The 22,622-nt window shown below is 40.2% G+C and overlaps 1 protein-coding gene across 5 annotated transcripts in view; it reads left to right on the top strand.

The window, feature by feature from the left end:
- The window catches only part of RERE (arginine-glutamic acid dipeptide repeats), a 416,914-nt gene that overhangs the window by 175,087 nt on the left and 219,205 nt on the right, over window positions 1-22,622 (top strand). For 4 of the 5 annotated variants that reach the window (XM_061382835.1, XM_061382834.1, XM_061382837.1 and 1 more), the window contains exons 3-4: window positions 12,791-12,861; window positions 21,175-21,300. In XM_061382835.1, the coding sequence (XP_061238819.1) occupies window positions 12,791-12,861; window positions 21,175-21,300 (197 nt within the window). The remainder of the gene's footprint in view (window positions 1-12,790; window positions 12,862-21,174; window positions 21,301-22,622) is intronic. The other variant, XM_061382838.1, reaches the window with a different exon arrangement.

The raw sequence follows: 22,622 nt of genomic DNA on the forward strand, positions 1-22,622 counted from the left end.
AGCTTGCAGTCTTTGTTACTGGGAGTAAGAAACAAGCACAATTAAAATTATCAAAGACATAAAATTATTTGTTTTGATGTCTAGCTCTAATGGGCTTCCCTGATAGCTCAGTTGGTAAAGAATCAGCCTGCAGTGCAGGAGACCCTAGTTCAATTCCTGGGTTGGGAAGATCTGCTGAAGGGATAGGCTACCCACTCTAGTATTCTTGAGCTTCCCTTGTGACTCATCTGGTAAGGAATCCACCTGCAATGCAGTAGACCTGGGTTCGATCCCTGGGTTGGGAAGATCCTCTGGAGAAGGGAAAGGCTACCCACTCCAGTATTCTGGCCTGGAGAATTCCATGGCCTGTATTCCATGGGGTCGCAAAGAGTCAAACAAGACTGAGCAACTTTCACTTTCACTAGTTCTAATATTAGATGGTGAATATGTTAAGGGAAGGATAGTGTTTTTATTCACCTCAGTATCTGTAGTGCTTAGCAGGTGGTGCCAGTAAGTCTGTGAGAATGTATTATGAGTTTATGATTTTCTTCCCTTAGAGTATGTTTATCTTCTTTTCTTAGCTTTATGTAATCTTGACAAGATTTGCCTGTTGCCACTTTGGTTCAACTAGCTTAAGGAGATCCCTGGGGGAAGAGCCTGGTAGAGAGCGTGTGTGCACACTCAGTCAATAAGTCATGTCTGACTCTATGTGACTCCATGGGCTGTAGCCCGCCAGGCTCCTCTGTCCATGGGATTTTCCGGGCAAGAGTACTGGAGTGGGTTGCCATTTCCTCCTCCAGGGGTCTTCCCTACTCAGGGATCGAACCCATGTCCCCTGCATTGGCAAACAGATTCTTTACTGTTGCGCTACCAAGGAAGCCACAATGACTCAAGAGGTAAAAAATCCACCTGCATTGCAAGAGATCCAGGTTGGATCCCTGAGTCCGGAAGACCCCTGGAGGAGGAAATGGCAACCCACTCCAGTGTTCTTGCCTGGGAAATCCCATGGACAGAGGAGCCTGGCGGGCTACAGACCATAGGGTTACAAATAGTCAGACACGACTGAGCATGCATACACACAACCCAACTTTGGGTAAAATGAAGAAGTCTTCATCTGTGCCCCTTCCCCCACAAAGTTCTGATTTATTTTGTCTCAGCAGATGTTTCAGAACATGATTTTTTTCAAGGTACAAATTACAAAAAGCACAACTCTCATTAAGTGTTACATTGGCCCAGAGCAGCTGCACTCATTTGCTGAAGTGTGTTGAGTACAGTTTCATATGGAGCATCCAGAGCTGCTTACGTCTTGAACAATAAATGAAATCTCTCCTCTCATTTCAGGAATCAAGAGGTATTTAGATACTGTAAATCCTGCCACCTTGCTCAGATCTTTGCTAGTTTTGATGATAAAAGTGACAGGTGGATGGCAGATTGCCAGGCGAGATCCTGCCAATACCCTCCCCACAATACTTTTTAGCCTAATAATGATATATATTGTTATAAAGCAGAATTATTACATGTAGAATGCTGAGGTGATAATTAGAAATTGTCACATAGGTGAAACTCTCCCCCACCCAATACCTGTTGAATACTTGTAAAATGCTCTTTATAATTCACAGTGAGTTAAAGATCTTTAATGAAAATATGAGGTCTCAGTATTTCAGTCACATGAAAGTGACTAGTTTAAATTATTCTTAAAGTATCTTCAGTCTTTGACTTTAATTTTTGAAGAAACACATGACCAACCAATAGTAACTGCAGTAAAACCCCACATGAAAGCTGTAATGATTAAGGGAGAAAGGGAAGAGGTATGGGTAGCATAAGAAAGTCAGGGAACAGGCTTCACTTGCCCATAGGAGTCTTTATAAATCAAAGCAAATGATTAAATTTGAGGCCTGCTGAAATGGTAATAGTCTTTGGGTAAGCTAGTGGAATTTCCTGGGGTTTGTTAGATGTCAGCTGTGGTATTGAGTGCTCTACTAATCAGCTGATAATGGGAGAGCACACTTGTTTAACTTTGCAAGGTGTTGTGGAGGTAAGAAAAGGCAAGACCCGAAAGGAGACAGGATGCTAGTCCCTGATCCTTCATTTTATGGGGAGAAATTACACTCATTTAAGTGATGGTCTTTGTCAGAAACAGGCAGTAAGTGGGCATTACCACCTGAATTGGGGAGGACATGAAGGACCATGGGAATCTTGATTTGGGGCTTGAGGTTGGATGGAATTGCAGTTAAGCACCTCTAATAGGGGCAGTAGCCTGAGGATGGGGCATGATTGTAACATAGTTATAGGAGAATTAAAAACCAGCTGAGCAGATGTAGACATTGAGCTGAAAAAAGGACTGAAAAGGATAGCTTGTGGTTTTCCTTCTCTTGTTTTTGTGTGAGTTGCAGTCTGGCACTCTGTGACCCTGGTGTTTATGGTTTTGGGGCAGCAGAGTCTCGATGCTTGCCTTATTACTGTGTGGGTTTTGATTTGATAAGTTTTTCTGAAGGTGCTTTTTTGCATGGTTTTTCTATTTTAAACATCTCTTACACAGCTATGTGGGTGCTTAGGTGAAAGACAAGTCAAAAAGAAAAATCACTCATGGGACTGTTGTGTTATCTGGTTAATAAAGCTCAGAAGTAAATTTCTGTTAAACAGAGTATCAGTTCAGTAATGGTATTTATCACTGTGCACTGTGTGCATTATTTATATGTCTAAATCCATATGGTAAGTTTAGCCTTCTTTTAATAAATTTCACTTATTGTTGGCATTGTGACTGATTTGAAATATGTAAGAAAATCGTCCAGCAGTTTGCAAAGGAATATATAAGGTAGAAAATTTTAATCTTCAGTTTTGCTAGCTTAAATCTGTAATAATTGAGCATCTCTCTGTTGAGACTGATAAACTTTCATTTCCCTAGTCTTTAGTTATAATTTAGGTCCTAACTCTTTCTGGAAAGTTGGTAGTAAATATTTGAGAGGGAAGAAATATTAAAAAAACACATATATTAGTCTTACCAAGAGGGCTTATAAGATGTAGATGCCTATAAAGTACAAAGAATAATTGGTGTGGGAAATTTTGTAGCTTGATGCTTGAATTGTGGAACAGTTGCTTTTACAAAATTGGGGACTGCAGACTACAATTAACTGTCATTAATTTCGTTGAGTAGAAATATGTTCCATTTACTGTACAATCAGGAGCCAGGCTTGAATGAGTTTAAATTGATGAAATCTAAATTATACTGACAGTCCATTAAACAGTAGCAGAAAACCCGTAAAGAAAATGGATTCACTATGATACCAGTTTATAATAAAATCATTTGCCAAATAAGAGTTATAGCCAGGCATTGTGAATTCTCCTGTGTATTTCCAGTGAGCACTGCAAATTGGTTGAACCATTTATTGTAAAGCCTAGACTCCCAGCTCATTGCTTTCTGAAAAGGAGCAATGTTGCTTGAAATCCTCTGCAGGATGTGACCCCAGCAGATCAGACTAGCAATTGGTTTGTTGTCAGCCATATGGGAAGAGAAGCATCTTCACTCCAGCCTACCTGTCACTGGCTATTTTTTCCTGTGAATGCTAGGCATAGAGCTTCTGAAAGTGTTCGTCTCTCTGTGTCAGTTTCTTAAATGTATGTATTTCAGCCACATTTTAGTTGTAATCTTTATGGTAAGGACATTTCCACCAGCAGTCATCCTCTGCTTAATAGGGATTTTATAGCAGAATTTATTTTTGACAGGGTTCATTGAATTGGCGTGAATAGACTTGTTACCTGCCTTCTCAAGCAATAGAAAGGGTACTGGGGTCGGGGAGCAGCAAGAATGCGAGTGGTCTTGAAATTCCTTTCCCTGCATCTCTGCTGCCCCGAGACACTGCTTCATGAGGCAGATGTCCCTTTTGAAAAGGGACACCCCCTCCTCCCAACCCTGCACGCCTTTCCCCTTCTTCTAGATTTCCTGTGTTCTCCTCCAGCACCTAAGCTCTTTACACGTGCACTAAAGAGATCCTCCTCATTTAACTGGAGTTTGATGTAAGGCTGGCTAGAGTCTTTTACATAGTAGGGATTCAGTATGGGTCACAAGGAGGGCTTTTAAGGAACACTTTTGGAATAAAATGTAGTGATGAGAGTGCTTAAAATATTCTTTACTTCAGTAGTAAGAGTGTCAAACCATGGCTTTTATTTAGCATATCAGAATAACTAATAAGATTTCTGCTGTTGGCAGGATCATCTTGCTTTTTTTCTTGTTTTACAGAATTTTCAAGTCCAAGTTGCATGGGTTTGATTTGGGAATGGGGTGAGGTCTTGCAACAGCAGTTATTCCAGAACAATCAACGTTACTTCTTAGTGTTAGAAAGATAATTGTCTCGAATCAGTCGTTAAGCTTTTGATGCTTTAGATTTTCTAACTCCTAGAGAAGAAGAGAGAGAGTGAAATTGAAAATTTAAACAAATTTGAGATTAGTTTGTTTTGACCTGCTTCGCTACCCCCTCCTGCCTGCCAGCTTGATTTTTCTCAGTTTAATTTCCTGTTAGCAGTGAGGATAAAGACAGGTAAATATTGGCTAGATGTATACAGTGTTGTTTTTAGACAAAAATCTGTGTAAGCTTTGTAGTTCTGGTTGGAAATTTGTAGACAAATGAATACATGGAATTTGAAAAGGAAAGAACCAAGGATATGTGTTACCTGAGATCTTAGAATCTTTAAGAAGATGTTATTAAGCCAATTTTGGTGACTCTTTTCAGGGTCAAACATAGGGTAAGGGTAATGACTAACAAGATTTCCTTTTAACAGAGGTGCTGTTTTCCCAGTTTTTATTTCCTTTTCCTTTTTAAGTTCTCCACTATTCCCAGACAATGCTAGTATTCCTTCCCCACAAAAGAATCTAGCAGAAAGCTATAAGTAGGTCATCCTGCAATTGAGTTATTTCTTAGAGAAGTTTTATTAGAAAACAGCATCGTTTATGTTGGTATTGCTTAAGAGCATAGTTTTATTGCTAGGATCTAATATAGCTTCTTTTCTGTTTTAATATTTTCATTCAATTCATTTATTCCTCTATAGTTTTTAAGTGTTTATCATACTGAAGGCAGTATATTGTTTATAGAGGTGAAGTATGGTGGCAGGTTTGACTAGGGGACCAAGATGAGAGGCTCTGAAGGAGGCTACATAGTATGCTGGGATTGGGGTTTGGGTCTTGGGGTTTCATAGTTGTTTCATGGGTGTGGGTGTACAAACACACACACTTGTGTATGTGGGAAATTTGTAAACATCCATATTAACTAGCAAGATGCTTGTGGACTTTATTTTGCAGTGTTAGACCCACCGCTTTTGGCTGATGGAGTGGTTCAGAGTGTGTGGGGTGGAGGAATCTTGTGTAAAAGGAGGGGAGAGCCAGAGAGCTAAGCAGTCCCAAGGGTCAATTTCCTTGGCCACTGCTGTGCCACCTAGCTGGGGTCTCGGGAATTTGTCGGTGAGAAAGGCTTTGTTCATGCATATTCTTTATAAGGAAAGGTTTTCTTTTGGAAATTATTTAGGGTGGCATTGTCATGCTTCACAGAGGGCTGAGAAGGTATTTCAAAGGTTAACAGGGAGAACTTCCCTCTCTGGGAAAATATTTCTTCCCTGGGCCGGAGCCCCAGTCTGAGCCTTGCCCTCTGCGTGCCCGTTGCATGAGCAGTGTCCACTGTGCTTGTGAGGAGGCTGTCAAGAAGGATGCTGGCAGGTTCTTTGTGTTTCAGGATGACAAACTGCCTGATGCTTCAGGCTGTGGTTTTTACCCTTGAGAGGACCCTACTCTTGCTCTATTTTCGTAGACCTGCTGATTTAGTGAGGGTTGAAAAAGCAGAGAGAACTTTGTTTGCCTTTAGAATCTGCCTTTGAGTATTGGCTGACTTCCTTCTCCAGCTTAGCAAATGCTGTACTGTTTGCAGATGGCACAAGAGATTCTTGGACACAAAGCTATGTTGAGGTTGTGAAAGATGGCCAGAATCGCCCAGTTCAATATCATTGCCCAAATCATGGACACAGGATTTGAGGTCACTTGGTCGTGTGATCAATTTCCAGGCAGAGGCTGCATGTTAGAAAATAAATCTTAACCTCGACCCATGGTTTCATTTCCAGACACCCTCTAGTAAAGAGAAGAATTTGTTATCATGTGTTGTTTGGAATAATTGATATTGATGGTAATAGTGTCACTCATTTTTTTCTGGCCTGTTTCAGGCTTGCTGATTTTAAGATTAAAAAAAAATATATATTTGCCCTGCAGCAGCTGTTAGCTCAATCTGGTAAATATGCATTTTCATCTGGGCAGTTTTGAAAATGTGCGTTATGCACTTAATGGATCGCATCAGTTTTGCTCAGTTCTTTCAGAATTGCTAGCTTGCTTTTTCTTCTTTAAAGGTTCTTTTTTTATTATTATTCTTTTTACAGTACTTGTGTTGACCATGGGGAATTTTCAGGTTGAGGATCATTGATCCAACAGAGTGAAACCAGTTTTATAACCAGCTTCAGACAATCCACACTCTCATAAATTACATGAAAATTTTTGGCAAATCATTTTGGCTGTAAAAGGTTACTGGGCGTATATTCAACTGAGATTTTAGCGTTGCTATTGACTTACGTTCTCATCATTTCCTTCCCAAATAAAACCACTTTATTTTTGTGTTAACTGTAAACACATATATAAATTTACTTTCTTAAATAGCTGCTTAATTAATGAGACAGTTGGGAAATACTTCTGAATTATTTGGCCTTTTTTAACCTTATTTGAAGGATTTCCAGGTGGCACTGGTGGTAAAGAACCTGCCTACCAATGGAGGAGACATAAGAGATGTGGGTTCAATCCCTGAGTCAGGAAGATCCTCTGTAGGAGGGTATAGCAATCCACTCCACTGTTCTTATTTGGAGAATCCTGTGAGCTGAGGAGCGTCGCAAAGAGTCAGATATTCTTTTAATTTTTAAATTCCAAATTGCTTCTTAGAATATATTCTCTTGTAGTTGGATTCTCCTTTTTACTGGAAGGGTTAGAAAGAAAAATTTTAAAAATTAAAAATTTAAAACAATAATTTTTCATGCTTTTATTTTTAAAATGACTTAGAAAAGTCAGATCAAAGCGGTGTATTTTCCCCCCATCCATATGGTAAGTTTGACATGGTGTTAAAATTTTTAGTTCATGTCAGGAATTTAATGACTTCTGACTTTGGTCATTCTGTGTGTTATCATTTATGTAAGTAATCTCTTAAGTTTTGTCAGTTTCGAGGATAATTTTGAAGATATTCTCAATCTTTTTCACATATAAGCTTCAAAATACTGATAGAGATCAAATGTGGTCCACTGGAGAAGGGAATGGCAAACCACTTCGGTATTCTTGCCTTGATAACCCCACAAACAGTATGGGGTTCTGTTCATGACCTCCCCAGGTTTATAGGTGCCCAATATGCTACTAGAGAAGGGTGGAGAAATAGCTTCAGGAACAATGAAGAGTCTGAGCCAAAGCAAAAACAGTGCCCAGTTGTGGATGGGACTGGTGATGGAAGTCTGATGCTGTAAAGAACAGTATTGCATAGGAACCTGGAATGTTAGATCCATGAATCAAGGTAAATTGGAAGTGGTCACACAGGAATCAGTGAACTAAAATGGAGTGCAATGGGCGAATTTAATTTAGATGACCATTATATCTACTACTGTGGGTAAGGATCCTTTAGAAGAAATAGAGTAGCCCTCATAGTCAACAAAAGAGTCTGAAATGCAGTACTTGAAATTTTAAGAATTTCAAGAATGACGGTGATCTCTGTTCGTTTCCAAGGCGAATCATTCAATATCACAATAATCCAGTCTAGTGCCCCAACCACTAATGCCGAAGAAGCTGAAGTTGATATGAAGGTTTTCACGGTTCTCTGAAGACCTACAAGACCTTCTAGAACAGCAAAAAAAGCTGTCTGTTTCATCATAGGGGACTGGAATGCAAAAGTAGGAAGTCAAGAGATACCTGGAGTAACAGGCAAGTTTGGCCTTGGAGTACAAAGTGAAGCAGAGCAAAGGCTAACAGAGTTTTGCTAAGAGAATGCACTGGTCATAGCAAACACCCTCTTCCACAACACAGGAGATGATTCTATACATGGACATCACCAGATGATCAATACCGAAGTCAGATTGATTATATTCTTTCCAGCTGAGATCAAATTGCCAGCATCTGTTGGATCATAGAAAAAGCAAGAGAATTCCAAAAAAGTATCTACTTCTGTTTCATTGACTACGCTAAAGCCTTTGACTGTGTGGATCACATAAAACTGTAGAAGATTCTTAAAGCCATGGGAATACCAGATCGCCTTACCTGCCTCCTGGGAAACCTATTGGCAGGTCAAGAAGCAACAGTTAGAACTGGCCATAGACAATTAGACTGGTTCAAAATTGGGAAAGGAGTATGTCAAGGCTATATATTGTCACCCTGCTTATTTAACTTATATGCAGAATACATCATGTGAAATGCTGGGCTGGATGAAGCACAAGCTGGAATCAAGATTGCAGGGAGAAATATCAAAAACCTCAGATATGCAGATGATACCAACCTATGACAGAAAGCAAAGAACTAAAGAGCCTCTTATTGAAAGTGAAAGAGGAGAGTGAAAAAGTTGGCTTAAAGCTCAACATTCAGAAAACTAAGATCATGGTATCTGGTCCCATCATTTCATGGCAAATAGATAGGGAAACAATGGAAACAGAGACTTTATTTTCTTGGGCTCCAAAATCACTGCAGGTGGTGACTGCAGCCATGAAATGAAAAGACACTTACTTCTTGGAATAAAAGCTATGACCAACCTAGATAGCATATTAAAAAGCAGAGACATTATTTTGCCAACAAAGGTCCATCTATTCAAAGCTATGTTTTTTCCATTAGTCATGTATGGATGTGAGAGTTGGACCATAAAGAAAGCTGAGCATGGAAGAATTGATGCTTTTGAACTGTGATGTTGGAAAGGACTCTTGAGAGTCCCTTGGATAGCAAGGAGATCAAACCAGTCAATCCTAAAGGAAATCAGTCCTGAATATTCATTGGAAGGACTGATGCTGAAGCTGAAGGTCCAGTATTTTGGCCACCTGATGCAAAGCATTGACTCCTTGGAAAAGACCCTGATGCTGTGAAAGATTGAAGGCAGGAGGAGAAAGGGATGATAGAGGACGAAATGGTTGGGTAGCATCACCAACTCAATGGACATGAGTTTGTGCAAGCACTGGGAGTTGTTGATGGACGCCGGGAAGCCTAGTGTGCTGCAGTCCATGGGGTCGTAAGGAGTCGGACACAACTGAACTGAATTCAATGACCTGTTTTACATATAACTTACCTTGTAGTTTGAAATCTCATATCTGGATTTATAATTTTTGGATCAATTTGGTTTGCCATGATAGCTTTTTAAACAGAGGTAACTTTGTATCTAGTAATAAGGTGTTGATATGCAAATTCCATATAACACTCTTCCTCAGGGCAGCTTCCAGTAAGACCACAGAGAAGTGTTATCAGTAGTTGTCCTTCACATCATGTGTGTTCCTTCCTTCTCTAACAGATTTATGCTCAGGTATATTTACAGATGTGGTTTCCCAGTTTACTCAGTGGTAAAGAGTCTGCCTGCTAATGCAGGAGGTGCCCTTTTGATCCCTGGGTTGGGAAGATCTCCTGGAGCAGGAAATGGCAACCCACCCCAGTAGTCTTGCCAGGAAATCCCATAGACAAAGAAGCCTTGTGGGATGCAGTCCATGGGGTTGCAAAGAGTCGGATACAACTGAGCACACACACATTTACAGATAATCATTTTCCTGAATGTATCTTTGTAGTGAAAAATGAAAGAATATAGATTTTCTCGCCTCTTCTGGAAAGCTTTTTAAATATATGTTGCTGTTGCTAAGTCGCTTCAGTAGTGTCCGACTCTGTGTGACCCCATAGACGGCAGCCCACCAAGCTCCCCGTCCCTGGGATTCTCCAGGCAAAAACACTGGAGTGGGTTGCCATTTCCCTCTCCAATGCATGAAAGTGAAAAGTGAAAGTGAAGTTGTTCAGTTGTGTCCAACTCTTCGTGACCCCATGGACTGCAGCCTCCCAGGCTCCTCGGCCCATGGGAATTTCCAGGCAAGAGTACTGGTTGTCATTGCCTTCTCCAAATATATGTTAATAGCTACTTTATGTCTTTATAAGTAAAGGGTTTATAGTAATAATGATTCTGTTGATTATAATATATATATATGTTAAAGCTTTTTTTGTGTGTAAAAAGAATAGAGTTATTCTTAATCCTTATTATCTAACTATCTGTTATTTACTTCGATTCTGTCTAGTCTTACCAACATCAGTATCAGACATCAGTCCTTTGGGGGAGTACAGAGAATGCAGAAATGAGTATGTTTCTTTGAGCTCAAAATTGATAGTGGACAGTGTAGACCATCTTGACTGCCAAATAACTGACCACACAGTGGATGTAAATTGTCAGTATATTTATACAATATTAAGGAAATTTTTTATCAGGGTAAGGAGATATTTCTTTGTAGAGGAGCTATGAGAATTCACTGCTGCTGGAGGTAACTCATTATATGGCTGCAGGTGCTTGTAAGAATAAAATAATAAAGAGGGTTTGATGTGGTCGGGCTGTGGGCTTTGGTGCAGTTGAACAGTGAAGCCTAGGGAAGGTAAGGTGTGACATGTGATCAGAGCATTGACTGCAACAAGCTTTTTTGTCACATGAGCTTTACGAAAGTGGAGATCATTCGTCAGGAAGGGACCTGTTAGTTTTGAAGTCAGTGACTAGAAGCTAGGTGTGATAGTGTTGGACTTCTCAGGTGGTGCAGTGGTAGAAGAATTCACCCACCAATGCAGGAGAAATGGGAAACTCAGGTTCGATTCCTTGGTGGGAAGATCCCCTGGAGAAGGAAATAGACACTCCAGTATTCTTGCCTGGAGAATCCCATGGACAGAGAGAAGCCTAGAGGACTACATTCCATGGGGGTTGAAAAGAGTCGGACGTGACTGAGCAGCTGAGCATACATGACAGTGTTATGTTATGAAAGACCGAAAATAGTTCCTTTGTGGGCCATAGGTGATAGGAAGAAGGTGTATGGGCTATGATCTGTGTTCAGATTGAGTGAGGTGAATAAATAATGGATATCTGGAGATTTGAAGTGCTGGCAAGTGGATACAACAAGGATTGGAACATGGAAATTAAGGACCTTGGATTGTCCCCAAATTTGCCCAAGTTGGAGCTACAGTTTTTATTTAAGGAATGGGTTTCTTCAGTTTTTACTTGAATACCAAACTAGAATTAGGAAGATAAATATTTACCACTGTGGGAAGGATTCCCTTCATCCCTTCAGGTGATTAGCATGATAGTGGATGTTGTCTGAATATTGAGCAGCTTTTTTTTTCCCCCAGCATCCTGGACTTTGGAGCAAGATAGAAAGCTCAGTCAGCAGTTCATTCCTGAACTGCCATTTCACGTGCATTCAGAGATCGAATAGCTGTTCTGGAGCCTACATCTGAGTAGAGAAATCAGTTGGGAAATTCTGGATGCCTAAATGTTTGACTTTCAGATTTCTTCCTTTTCTGTAATGATTCTGGGCCTCAAAAATCCTGCTGTCTTTCAGAAAGTTTCATGGAAGGAAGTGCCCCTCTGTCTTCCTGGTCTACCTCTTGGTGGGTCTTATTGGTACCTGTGGTGGGGCTAGGATTTCCACTGGATTGGGGACTCCAGACCTTTGATTTTTGGGGGCCTGGGTATGTTGTGTTCTTCACATGCATGAACTGGAGAAATAGAGGTATCTGCCTGGTTTGAGAAAATTCTAAGTCATTGTTGTGACGGGTCGTGAGGAAGATAAAACATGGCATTTTAAGTGTGGGCATTATGGTCACTCTCCCTGGAAAATGTGATTGACAGCAGATGCCATTACTTCTCAGTAAATAATACACAAACTTTCCTGTCCTGTGCTTTATGATGATCTTGGGCTGTAGTGTGGAGAGTTTTTATATTCCTTTATAGGTATTGCTTTCCCTAAAATCATTACTTCTAAAACAACAAATATATCTTAGCCTGTCATTTTAGAAAGTAACCTTTAGACTCCAGCTGTTGAGAGCATCAGAAATAATTACCCAGCTACTGCCTTGTCAAATGTAATTTAAGAAAGTGATCTTCTTCCCTGAGGAAAATCTAATTTGGTTTACTTCATTCCATCTCTGATTGGCTGCCTTCGTTTTCTTTATGATTAGAAAGTAAAATATGTTTAGGTTAAAATTTAATAGAAAGTTACCCATGAGATAGTAGATGGTTTTCTCTTTGTTTGTGTGGGTGAAAAGGTTATTGTAGTAGCATGTTCAAGGTAGTCTTTTTTACATATTTCATTTATTTCCTCACAAAATATTTATTAAAAATAAAGCAGTAGTTGGCAAAGCTGTTTGTCTTTGTGAAGATGGGGAGCATCTGTCTGAGTAAGATATTCACGATTTTGTTTTGGCGTGTAATTACTTGAGTAAGTAATTCCCTTTATCGAAGTCTCTTCATCTGATTATGGATAATCCCATGGGATTCCCACTCCCCTTCTTGAGGGCTGCTGGGAACAATAACTGAGGCTTTACCAATTCTTTAAATCATCAGCAAGTGATCAAAAAGAACTCAAGAGCTGTTTCCTTTTAGCTTAAAATTATTTGTAATTTAATATCACCTTTAAAATTTTTTCTATAAAAGGTATGTGCTTTGTTATTTATTTATTTATTTATTTATGCAGTGGCTTTATGGGCCCTGTCTTTGTTTCCTTAAAGGTAAATGCCATTGTTTAAAATTTTCTTTTTCTTTTAAAGACTGTGTGTATATCGAGAGTCGGAGGCCCAACACACCGTACTTCATCTGTAGCATCCAAGACTTCAAACTGGTAAGCATCTTTTCACGTGCTGTTGATTCTGCTCTGTGCTCTCCCAGTTCCATCGGCTGTCTCTGTTGATTGCTTCTCTCCATGTTGACTTGGTAACCTGCTCACCTCTAAAGTGCTGACCACTTGGTGACTACAACACTCCAATAAGGCAGTAAGCAGCTTTGTATTAGTAACATTTAATGTTAGAAAGCTCATCCTGCAAACAAATATTTCTGAAATTTTTATTCCTTTAGTAACTGTTTTGACAACAATTTCAGAGATTACCTTGAGTAGTTTTTTTCTCAGCCATTGTGAAGAACCTGAAGTGAAGTGAATTTGGGATTTCATGATGAATTGCGGAGAGAAAAAGGATGTAAATGGGCCAGAGATTATGATTTTCTGTGGCATACTTTCTTAGGTATGTTAAGCAAATATGGAGAATATCTTGAACCTTTTTTGGGGGAGTCTCCCAGGAGTGGCGGTTGCGAAAAGGAAGCCTGGTGATGGAATAACTACACTGCTTTCTCACTGAAAACCTTTCACAAGTGCTTAAGTGCTGGGATTGTCTGAAATGAAATCTTGCTTTCAGTCCACTGGTTGTCAGACTGGGAACTTTGGATCCTTCAATATTCATAGAGAGTTTGCAGAGGTCTGTAAATAAACATTCTCAATGTTCAATAAATGTACCTTACATATGTCTGTATAACTCCTTTTCAAATGTATCAATATGCTTCTGTGATTTTTAAAATTAACTTATTTAATGACAAGACATAGTTAAGAATCACTATTATTGTTTAGTATTTTCCTCAAACCATTGTTATGTGAATTACTGTAATTTGGGGATCTTTTGAAACATGATAAGAAAGGATTCTTGTACTTGAAGGTTATGAGCCACTGTGTACATTCTTAGGTTTAGAGGCATGCCAGTTGTTTAGCTTTGTAGAGATACACGTCAGTGTCTGTGAACGCCACATTTCCAAACCCCTCTGTGACTTCTGATAACACTTGTGCTCTGACATACATTGTTCGTGGTATTTCAGTCTAAGGAAAATAATATTCTGAACTGTGCATCTCTTTTTTAAAAAAATAACACATTTTGAATGATTCCAAATGTCCAATTAGTATATCCTATTGAGTTAAAAAGTTGCCTGCCATTTACTTTTCTTTATTCAAAAGTTATCACATGAGTAACACATGTGTTTTGCTACTTTAAAACAAAGTAAATCAGGCCATTTATGTCTGAGATTTCTTTATTCTTCATAGATCTCTTTTACCTTCTGGTTGTTTTACAAGGTGGCCTTGCAGTTTAATCTTGTAAATCAAATGCTTTCTGTTCAGAGTTTATGTCAACATGAGGTTTTACCATTTTTAGAGGTCTCTGCTGTTTATTATATGTTGCCATCCAGAGATTTTTTTTACAGATGCTGCACCGACATCTGTGAATCTGGGCGGCGGCCTTGTTTCATGAGGAGTTAGCTTTTGCTAGTGGTGCTGCCATTGCTCTCTGCTCATTGTCTTTGTGTGTGATTTTTACCAAATGTGTAACACCAGTGCACCATGGAAAAGATATAGCTGTGGAATCATATTGCAAAGATTTTTCTTTTAACTGTTAGAGTCTGAGTCCCTTCTGTATACGTTTTGCATGTTAGCAGGTGCCTTCATGTTTGAACGGCGTCTCTTATGAAATGCTGATTACAGTGTGATAGCTGCTGTTTGGGGCAGAGGTTCCTGCTGAGCTACAGTAATTGCTCAGGGTATTAACAGCAATAAAAGCTGAGGCTTCTGTTGTCAGGATTGGTCTAGTGCAGCACATTAAAATGATGTGGAAAGTGGGGTGCTATGGGTTTAGATGCCTTTTTCTAAGTCACGTATGCTATGTCACGTGTTTCTGATTGAGTTTTGTATTCAGAACATATTCATCGTTTTTGTGTAAGAATAATAAGGATGATGAAGAAAATATGTGCTTCTGGAAGAAATATAGTTATTGTCTGGTTACCCACTTTCCTTGTTTCTGAATACCACTTATGAAAAGATAACCTCACAGATGAGAATAATCATAGACTTTCTCTCCTTCCGCTTGCCCAACTAATAGGCGAAAAGATGAACAGAAGGAAATGTGCTTTGTTTCTTTGCAAGATTTTGCAAAGAAGAAACCAGGGTTGGTTTTGTGCACAGCAAATGCCACACGTGGCAGATGGAACCATGGAAAGGAATAACCCAACAGCTTTGACATGTTGTTGATTAATTACATATTTTATCTTTTTTGGATTTGAGGTTTAACTGAGAGATGTCTTTCTTTGTTTATACCATAAATTAGAATCAGTCCTTTTATCATGGTGAGTTTCTGAGTACAAGGTGTGTTTGGGGACCATCAGAGGCACTGGGGGAAGGCCTTTTGTAGGGGAGGAAGCTGAAGCAGAGGTTTGGCGTAGCTGTGCAGAGAGAGAGAGAAAGTGAGCTCTCTCCCTGAGTCTTGCTGCACTGGTGCTTCTTCCTGTTGGAGTCTCAGATTACCCTCCTTGTTTTCTTTCAGTGTAGGGCCCCCTTCTTGGGCCAGCTGGAGGAGCTCTCCATTGACTGTATCGGAAAGAGCTTGGGCTCACAGCGGCGAGCCTTTTCTTCTGCTGCACTCCCCCAGCTTTTCTCTGTCACCATGTGGCTGAGTGTGCACTGAGGGTTTTGTTCCAAGCCAGTCGGTATCCCCAGGGGCATTATGTGCCAGGGTGAGTTCAGATGTTCTGGGTTATTGCCAGGGCCTTCGACAGGCAAGCCTGCTTTGTGTTCTCTGTTGAGCGTAGCTATAAGGGGACTGAGGAATGTAAGGCAAAGGTCCTCCCCTCAGGGGTCTTGGGTTCTGCCTGGACCGACAGCTGCGGTAGAGTGGATGTCAGCCCTTGTTGGAGAACATTCGTAGGACTGATGTGGAGGAAGGATTCCCTTCTTTTACAAAAAAAAGCAATAAAATTCTATTCTTATAGGAACCCAGGCCTTAGCATAGTAGAATTGCTTTGCTGTCTAGAAATAATCATAGATTTTGAGAATGCTGGACGGAGATTATTGAGATTGGTAGGTTCCATTCAATGTCACCCCTCAGAGTTCCTCATCTGGCTCTAAGAGTCATGCTTCCTGCCTCATCCTTCACTCCCAGATGAATGGTTGAAGCCATTCTTTTAATATCCTGCATGGGAATTCTGTGTGGATTCCTAATAGTTTCTGTTACTCATTAAATAGAAAAATTATGTTGCTTGTTTCCTTGAGTTATTATAGTTATCAATTCTTCAGCTATTTGTACATGAAATTAATTTTCAGGTCATATAGATAATTATTACAAATATCATTTTTAGCAGATACCATTGGTTCATTTTTGCTCCTAAGTGGTTTATTAAATAGAGACTCCTTGGAGTTGGGGACCTATCTGTAGTAAATTTTGCTTTTTCCAGTTGACTTTTAGGGCTCGGGGTGTTGTTACAACTCTTCATGGATGCATATGCTCTGGTATCATTGTCGTCCCTAACAGCTTGTATTCTTAGTGCTGATCCTGCATATGGAATAGTTAAAGATGCCTCCCACTCCTTACCTTGGCAAAGGCACACCTCCATTACTGCTGTGAATGTGGGGACTGAGTTATGTAAGATTTAGTATCTGGTGTCTCTCTGTTTCATAGCCAAATGTGAGTGGCTGAGGGAGGAACGTTTGGAATTTCTTCCTGGTTCCTGGCCTAGACCCATAACCCTACCCCAAAAGCTGCTTGCCACAATGCAACAGTCAGGGGCTTCAGCTTAGCTCCACCTACCGTTGAAATTGCCCTCTCTCCACCAAAATTGAGTTTCTCAGAAGACTGAAAACAGTTAGCTACTTTTCCTTTTTTAAAATGAAAGTTTAACTGAGAATAAGTGGCTATATCTTGTTTTTTTTTTTTTGTTAGAGACCTTTACATAGACAGTGCTGGGAGGTAAGGGAGGCTTCACTAACAGGCAACCTTGTGTGTATACGTGTGTTATACACCACAGTTATTTAATCCCAGCTTGGCTGATGTGGCCGCTCAGGACAGAATGTATGGTGTATGGGCATTCATTGTAATGTTAGGTCAACTTTGTATTGAAAACTCCTAGGGGAGGCAGGAAATGCACATTAATTTGAACATGGCTAATTGAGAAGATTAGATGTTATTCTGGGATTGAGTTTTGGGGGATGGTAGGGTGCCTGGGTGGAGAGCTCCACTTGGAAATCAGCTAGTCTGTTCATCAGTTCTTGTTTTCCATGACACTGGGCAAGACATTACACCCTCCTCACCTTGCTTTATTTACCTATAAAGTTGGGATATAAAGTGCCCACCACTTTGCACATGGCTTGTTTTTAGGTGAAAAGATCAGCCTACATCCTGGACAGTGCAGTGATGATTGTGACGTTGACGTTTAGTTGGTGCTCTAGGTTTAAGCTTGAGAAAAGCAGATATTTCATCTGTTTTATTCATTGATGTATATATTGCATGACTCATCTAAGATCCATAATAAATATTTACTGAATATTGAATGAAGTTACACTTCAGTGGAAAAAGTTAAGTGGATAAAGTTACCAAAAAACTTTAGTAGTCGTTTGATACAGTGCATGCGTTAACTACAAATTAGTCTTTCGTTTATTAAACAGGCCAACGAGATTTGCTTCTTTACCTTGAGTTAGCCTGCAGTGTGTGGTATTTAATATATTTAAATAATTCTAAAAATACTTTATAAAATTTTCTTTAGGAAGTTTATGTGAATGTAGCTAAGGTCATAATATTTTTTAGGCATTATTATGTTCCACTTTGAATTTTCTATATCAGTGACTTTTAGCAAAGATAAATGATGGCCTAGTCTTATGTAAACATCCCAGAGAAGGCAGCTCGTAGGAAAAATGCCTTTGGATGTGATGGTTTGTTTCTGTATGAAGCAGTGGTTGTTTTCTCTCTAGGTTTTTTGTAGTCTCTCAAGCCAAGCCTGCCAAATTGAGTCTTTCTGTACTTTCTTTTTCTCTGTACCCTCTTTGTTCATTCCCTGTGGAAAGGTCAGTACCACTTGCTTACTGCTTTGTGACTTGAGTGTTGTGTGGGATAATGAAGTGAAAACCTTGGAAGTTTGTTGCTAGGTATTTTCTGCTTATAGATTGAGGAGTCACGTCTTAGATAATGGGAAGTACAGCAGAGATGGTTCTTTGAAGAGTCGTTCCTTTTTGTCAGTTTAGTCGTTCTTACCGTCAGGAGTTGGGTGCCTCAGTGCCCTTCTTGACCTGATTCCAGGTCAAGAAAAGTTGGAGAGAAGAAGGAAATTTTGCCATTTGCAAGAACGTGAATGGACTTAGAGGGTACTTTGTTAATTGAAGTAAGTCAGACAGAGAAAGACAAATTCTGTGTGATCTCACTTATATGTGGTATCTTAAAAAAAGAAAGCAAACTAGTGAATATAATAAAAAAGAAGCAGAGAACAAATTAGTTGTTATCAGTGAGGAGAGGAGAGGGGCAAGATAGGGGTAGAGGCTTAAGAGGAACAAACTATTATGTACAAAATAAGGTACAGGGATATCTTGTACAGTACAATATACCTAACATTCTATGATAACTATAGATGGAGTATAATCTTAAAAATTAGGAATCACTGTATTGTACACCTGTGTCTTATATAATATTGTACATCACCTATACTTCAATTTAAAAAAGGTTTCAAAAAAAAAGAGGAGGGTTGAGTTACTGACTTGTTACTTCTGAAGGCCACACCTTCCCCACTTCTGTTTTTAAAATAAAGGTCTTGGTCACTTGGTTGCTATCTATATGTATTGTGATAAACTGTAATGGGGTAGTGGACTTCCTCCGTGCTGTGTTTGAGGTAAGCCACCAGCAATAAATACGTGTGCAAGGACTAAATGTCCTTTTTGCATGAAGTGTATGATTTAAGAGTGGGATGAAGCCACTCGGCCCTGAGTGGGATGGTCAGGCAGGTGCGGCTCTGTGGGACCTGCCGTGCTTGTCCCCACCCGCACCCCACTTACGGGACAGTCGTGTGGAAAGTTATTTTGAATCACCACAACATTTTCACATGAGATGTGTCAGTTCTTAAGTGGGAGAAGTGGTGACACAAGTGAAAATCAGAGTGAGGCTTTGGGAGTAAATAATCTCAGGGCGTCTTATTGGCCCCATTGACCCAGCTTCTGAGTGGTGTTTTCACTCATGATTGACAGTCATTGTAGGCTTCATGGGATTTCAAGTTTTAATGGTTCGTGATTATTGTGTGATTGGGTAATTCATTTTCTCCTAATGTATTTGGATTTTTAGGACTCTGTGTAGGAAATCGTTGAAGAAGTTTAATTATGTTTACTTCCATAAAATACTTACCTAAAAATGTTATTTTACTAAACCTGCTCTGTATATGTGAAATTTTTTCATGCAGAAAACTCTGGGTATTCTGTTTTTGTTTTTTTTTTTTAAATAGGAGCTTAAGGAAGTTTGAGACAATTTGATGTTTGTAGAGAGCTACTGTGCTAGAGTACTGGTGAATAGCTGTCATTCCAACTCTGTTTCTTAGAAGTGGAAATTTGTAATTAGTGTATATGTGGATGTTTGTGTTAAGGGCCAACTCAAAATTATACAAGAAAAAACTCATTAGAAGAATTGAAAAAAAATTAGGACAACTGAGATACTATCTGTGTTTTTTGATTCATAAATGAGAGTAATGAAATGCTTTGAAATTATGCCTTTATAAAATGTTTTAATAATTACTTGAACTTTTGCATATTAAATAATGCCAACATGCTTAGAAATGCTTTACTAAGGTGTTTTTTGCTTAAAACATTTGATTTGAATGAATAAGGATTTGAGTGGTTTGATTAATTCCTAGTGCAAGAGATTAACAAGAATTTCAGTTTTTCAAAAATGTTGATTTGTTGCTTACATTAAAAATTCTTGACTGTACTGCACATCCTAGTGCCCAGTTGAATCTTTGATTTGAAACTTGCAGTGTTGGTATGGGCAGGAGGGAGGTGATTATGGCTACTAACACTTGATGTTCACAGAGATCATTTATATAGCGTCCCCAGGGCAGTATGGTCAGAGACTGACTGCCCAGAAAGCATACTGTGTGGGAGCCCAGGGTCCTCTGGAGGGTCATCTGAAGAGTAAGAAAAGCATCATGATAAAGACATTCCCCGTATTAGTTCTTTTTCTTGGGATTTGTCCTTTTGTTTGTTTTCAGAGACATTTAAAAAGAATAAATAGTTTACGGAGCATATTAAAATCTTGGACTATAAGAAGCTGTTAGAGTTTCTTTTCTTCTTGAAAGGAATTATGTGTAATAGGACTCCCTAAAAATGATTTAATATGAAAAGTTGGCTTACCTGTAATTTCTAAGCAGTTTTAAGAGTTGAGATTTGCTTAAGTATTTGGATTTTATGGGGTTTTTTAGTTCATTAAAAACTACATGAAATTGGATTGGTTAAGTTTTTGGAAATCTTATATATTCCCTAGAGTATTCAAAAAAGGAACATGTTCAAACTATTACCTGAGCTATCTTTGTGATACTTAACCAGGACTGTGCTGGCTTTCAGAAGTTGCTCCCTAATCTTTTGTTGGTTTTGAATGTTTCTTGGGGGCGAAAAGAAAGACATATGTATGATATGCACCAAACTGGTTTGGCTCCTAAAAGACATAATGTCTTTCTTGAACTTTATGCTCCAGCCTGTTCATTATACTCACCCTGTGGGCATTGTGAGCAAACTCAAGCTTGTTTGAAGGGTGTTGTCTTTTTTTCTGGTGTTAAGCCTCTGTCTTCAGCTTTACAAAATGAAACTAGGACTTTGAGAAAACGGTAGGATCTCTCTTGAGGCCCCCCACTCCCCCATACCTTGAGCATTTCCTTATGAAGTATGTGTCTTATGCCTCTAACATCTGTCCTTAGAAAACTCTTCTGAAAGCTCAGTTTGTCCGCTTGTGGTTCATTTTATAGTTGTGTTTATCTGACACCGTTGCATTTTTGTTTCTATTATAAGCAAAGCATGCCACTGTCACTGCACTTTGACACTGTGTCACATCTTAACTTGGTTATTTCGAGGGGCACACACCATACTGCCTTACGACAGGCCCACACGAAAGCGTGGAGCCAGAGGGTCATACATTAGTTCACGCCGGAGTGAGAAACAGCTTTGATGGATGCGCAAAGTTTACCTTGAGTGGTAGAACAGATTCTCTGAGATTTTGGAGACCATCTGCTAAAGGATTTGTGCAGAAACCTGCTGTGTGCTGCGTGCCCCTAATAACCAGGGTCTGAGGGGACATCAGGCATGTTAACTGAAGACTGTTTTCTCTTTTAGGTCCACAACTCCCAGGCCTGTTGCAGATCTCCAACTCCTGCTTTGTGTGACCCCCCAGCATGCTCTCTGCCGGTGGCATCACAGCCACCACAGCATCTTTCTGAAGCCGGGCGAGGGCCTGTAGGGGTAAGGAGAATCCCGTTTTTAAAAGCTATCAATATTTTATATCCCATAGGGTATAAAATAGGATCATTGCCTCCCTCCCCAGAGCCCCTTTAAAAATGTGCTGTATTGTCTGTGTTTTTAAAGGAGTAACAAGTACATGCACAGAGGAAGCAAATACGGGACTTGCCTTACCCCTCTAGGACAGTTCCAGACGCTGGGGGGTGGTGGTGTAGGGGACTCTGGCACCAGCAGAGAGCACGCTGGGCTGCTGCAAGGAGCAGGAGCTGGCAATCAGCAGCGAGTATGGATGTTGGCAACTGAAATGGGGGAAAAGGGGGTAAGTGGGTCCACGTATGGAGTGTGCCATTCCCCAGGATCCCTGGGACTTGTGGCTGGTGGCGCTGAACTGTGTGGGGTGCTGCCCTCCTGGGGGATGTTTGGTAGAGTGTTGTGCAGAGGTAGCTGGGCTTTTCTGCAACGCCAGATATAGAATCAGTGTGTGACAGGCTTGTGTTGACGTGTAGAGGTGGTGCTCTCAGCTGTGCCCTGGAAATCCTCTGTTCCCTGGTGGTGATGCGGGGCCTGCTGTGAGGCAGAGCAGGATGAAATGTCTTTAGCGCTGTATCCCTTGGAGCACAGGGCCTGGTGTTAGTGGTCCACGAGGGTTATTTTCGTGTCTTACCTTCTCTGAGAGCTGTGTGTACACAGCTGTGTTCGTTTTCCTTCTTTTATGAGGATGCTAAAGTTTTCTGAAAGACTGGTGCTTCTTGTTCTGATTGACTGCTGTTAATCACGAAAGAAGTTTGAGACCTGTCTTTTGTTTTATGTGATCTCACCAGGGGGCTCATACTCATGCTGAATTAGAAAATAACAAGAGAGTAGTCACCACACGTACTCACATGATTCAGGATACTGGCACTATGTGATGACTCATTCGCTTTCCCTGTAGAATATTAGTACCTTGAGACTCAGAGAAGAGAGCACTCCAAATGGGCTGTAGCAGCACTTGGGAAAGCTTTGGGAAGGAAGGTAGGTATTGAGGAGCAGGGTGTGTTTCTGATACACTGGTAACATGGGGCGGGCAGAGTGGAGGAGCCCTGCACGTGTGCATGCCAGCCTGTCCCTATAAGCAGCATAGGCATTGAGCCTGGTGAAGCCAAGAGTTGTGAGAAGATGACTGCAGAATGTCAAAGAAGAGCACAGGTTAGTGGGTCCTGGGAGGCAGACATGGGGCCGGACTGAAGAAGGTCAGAAAAGGCAAGATTGTATGTGCTGGGCCAAAGAGAGCCTTTGCAGGCTTTTTCATTCCAAGCAAGCCGATCACTGCTTAAGAAGATTCATTG

The sequence above is a fragment of the Bos javanicus genome, chromosome 16 (genome assembly GCF_032452875.1).
Source record: "Bos javanicus breed banteng chromosome 16, ARS-OSU_banteng_1.0, whole genome shotgun sequence".
NCBI lineage: Eukaryota > Metazoa > Chordata > Mammalia > Artiodactyla > Bovidae > Bos > Bos javanicus.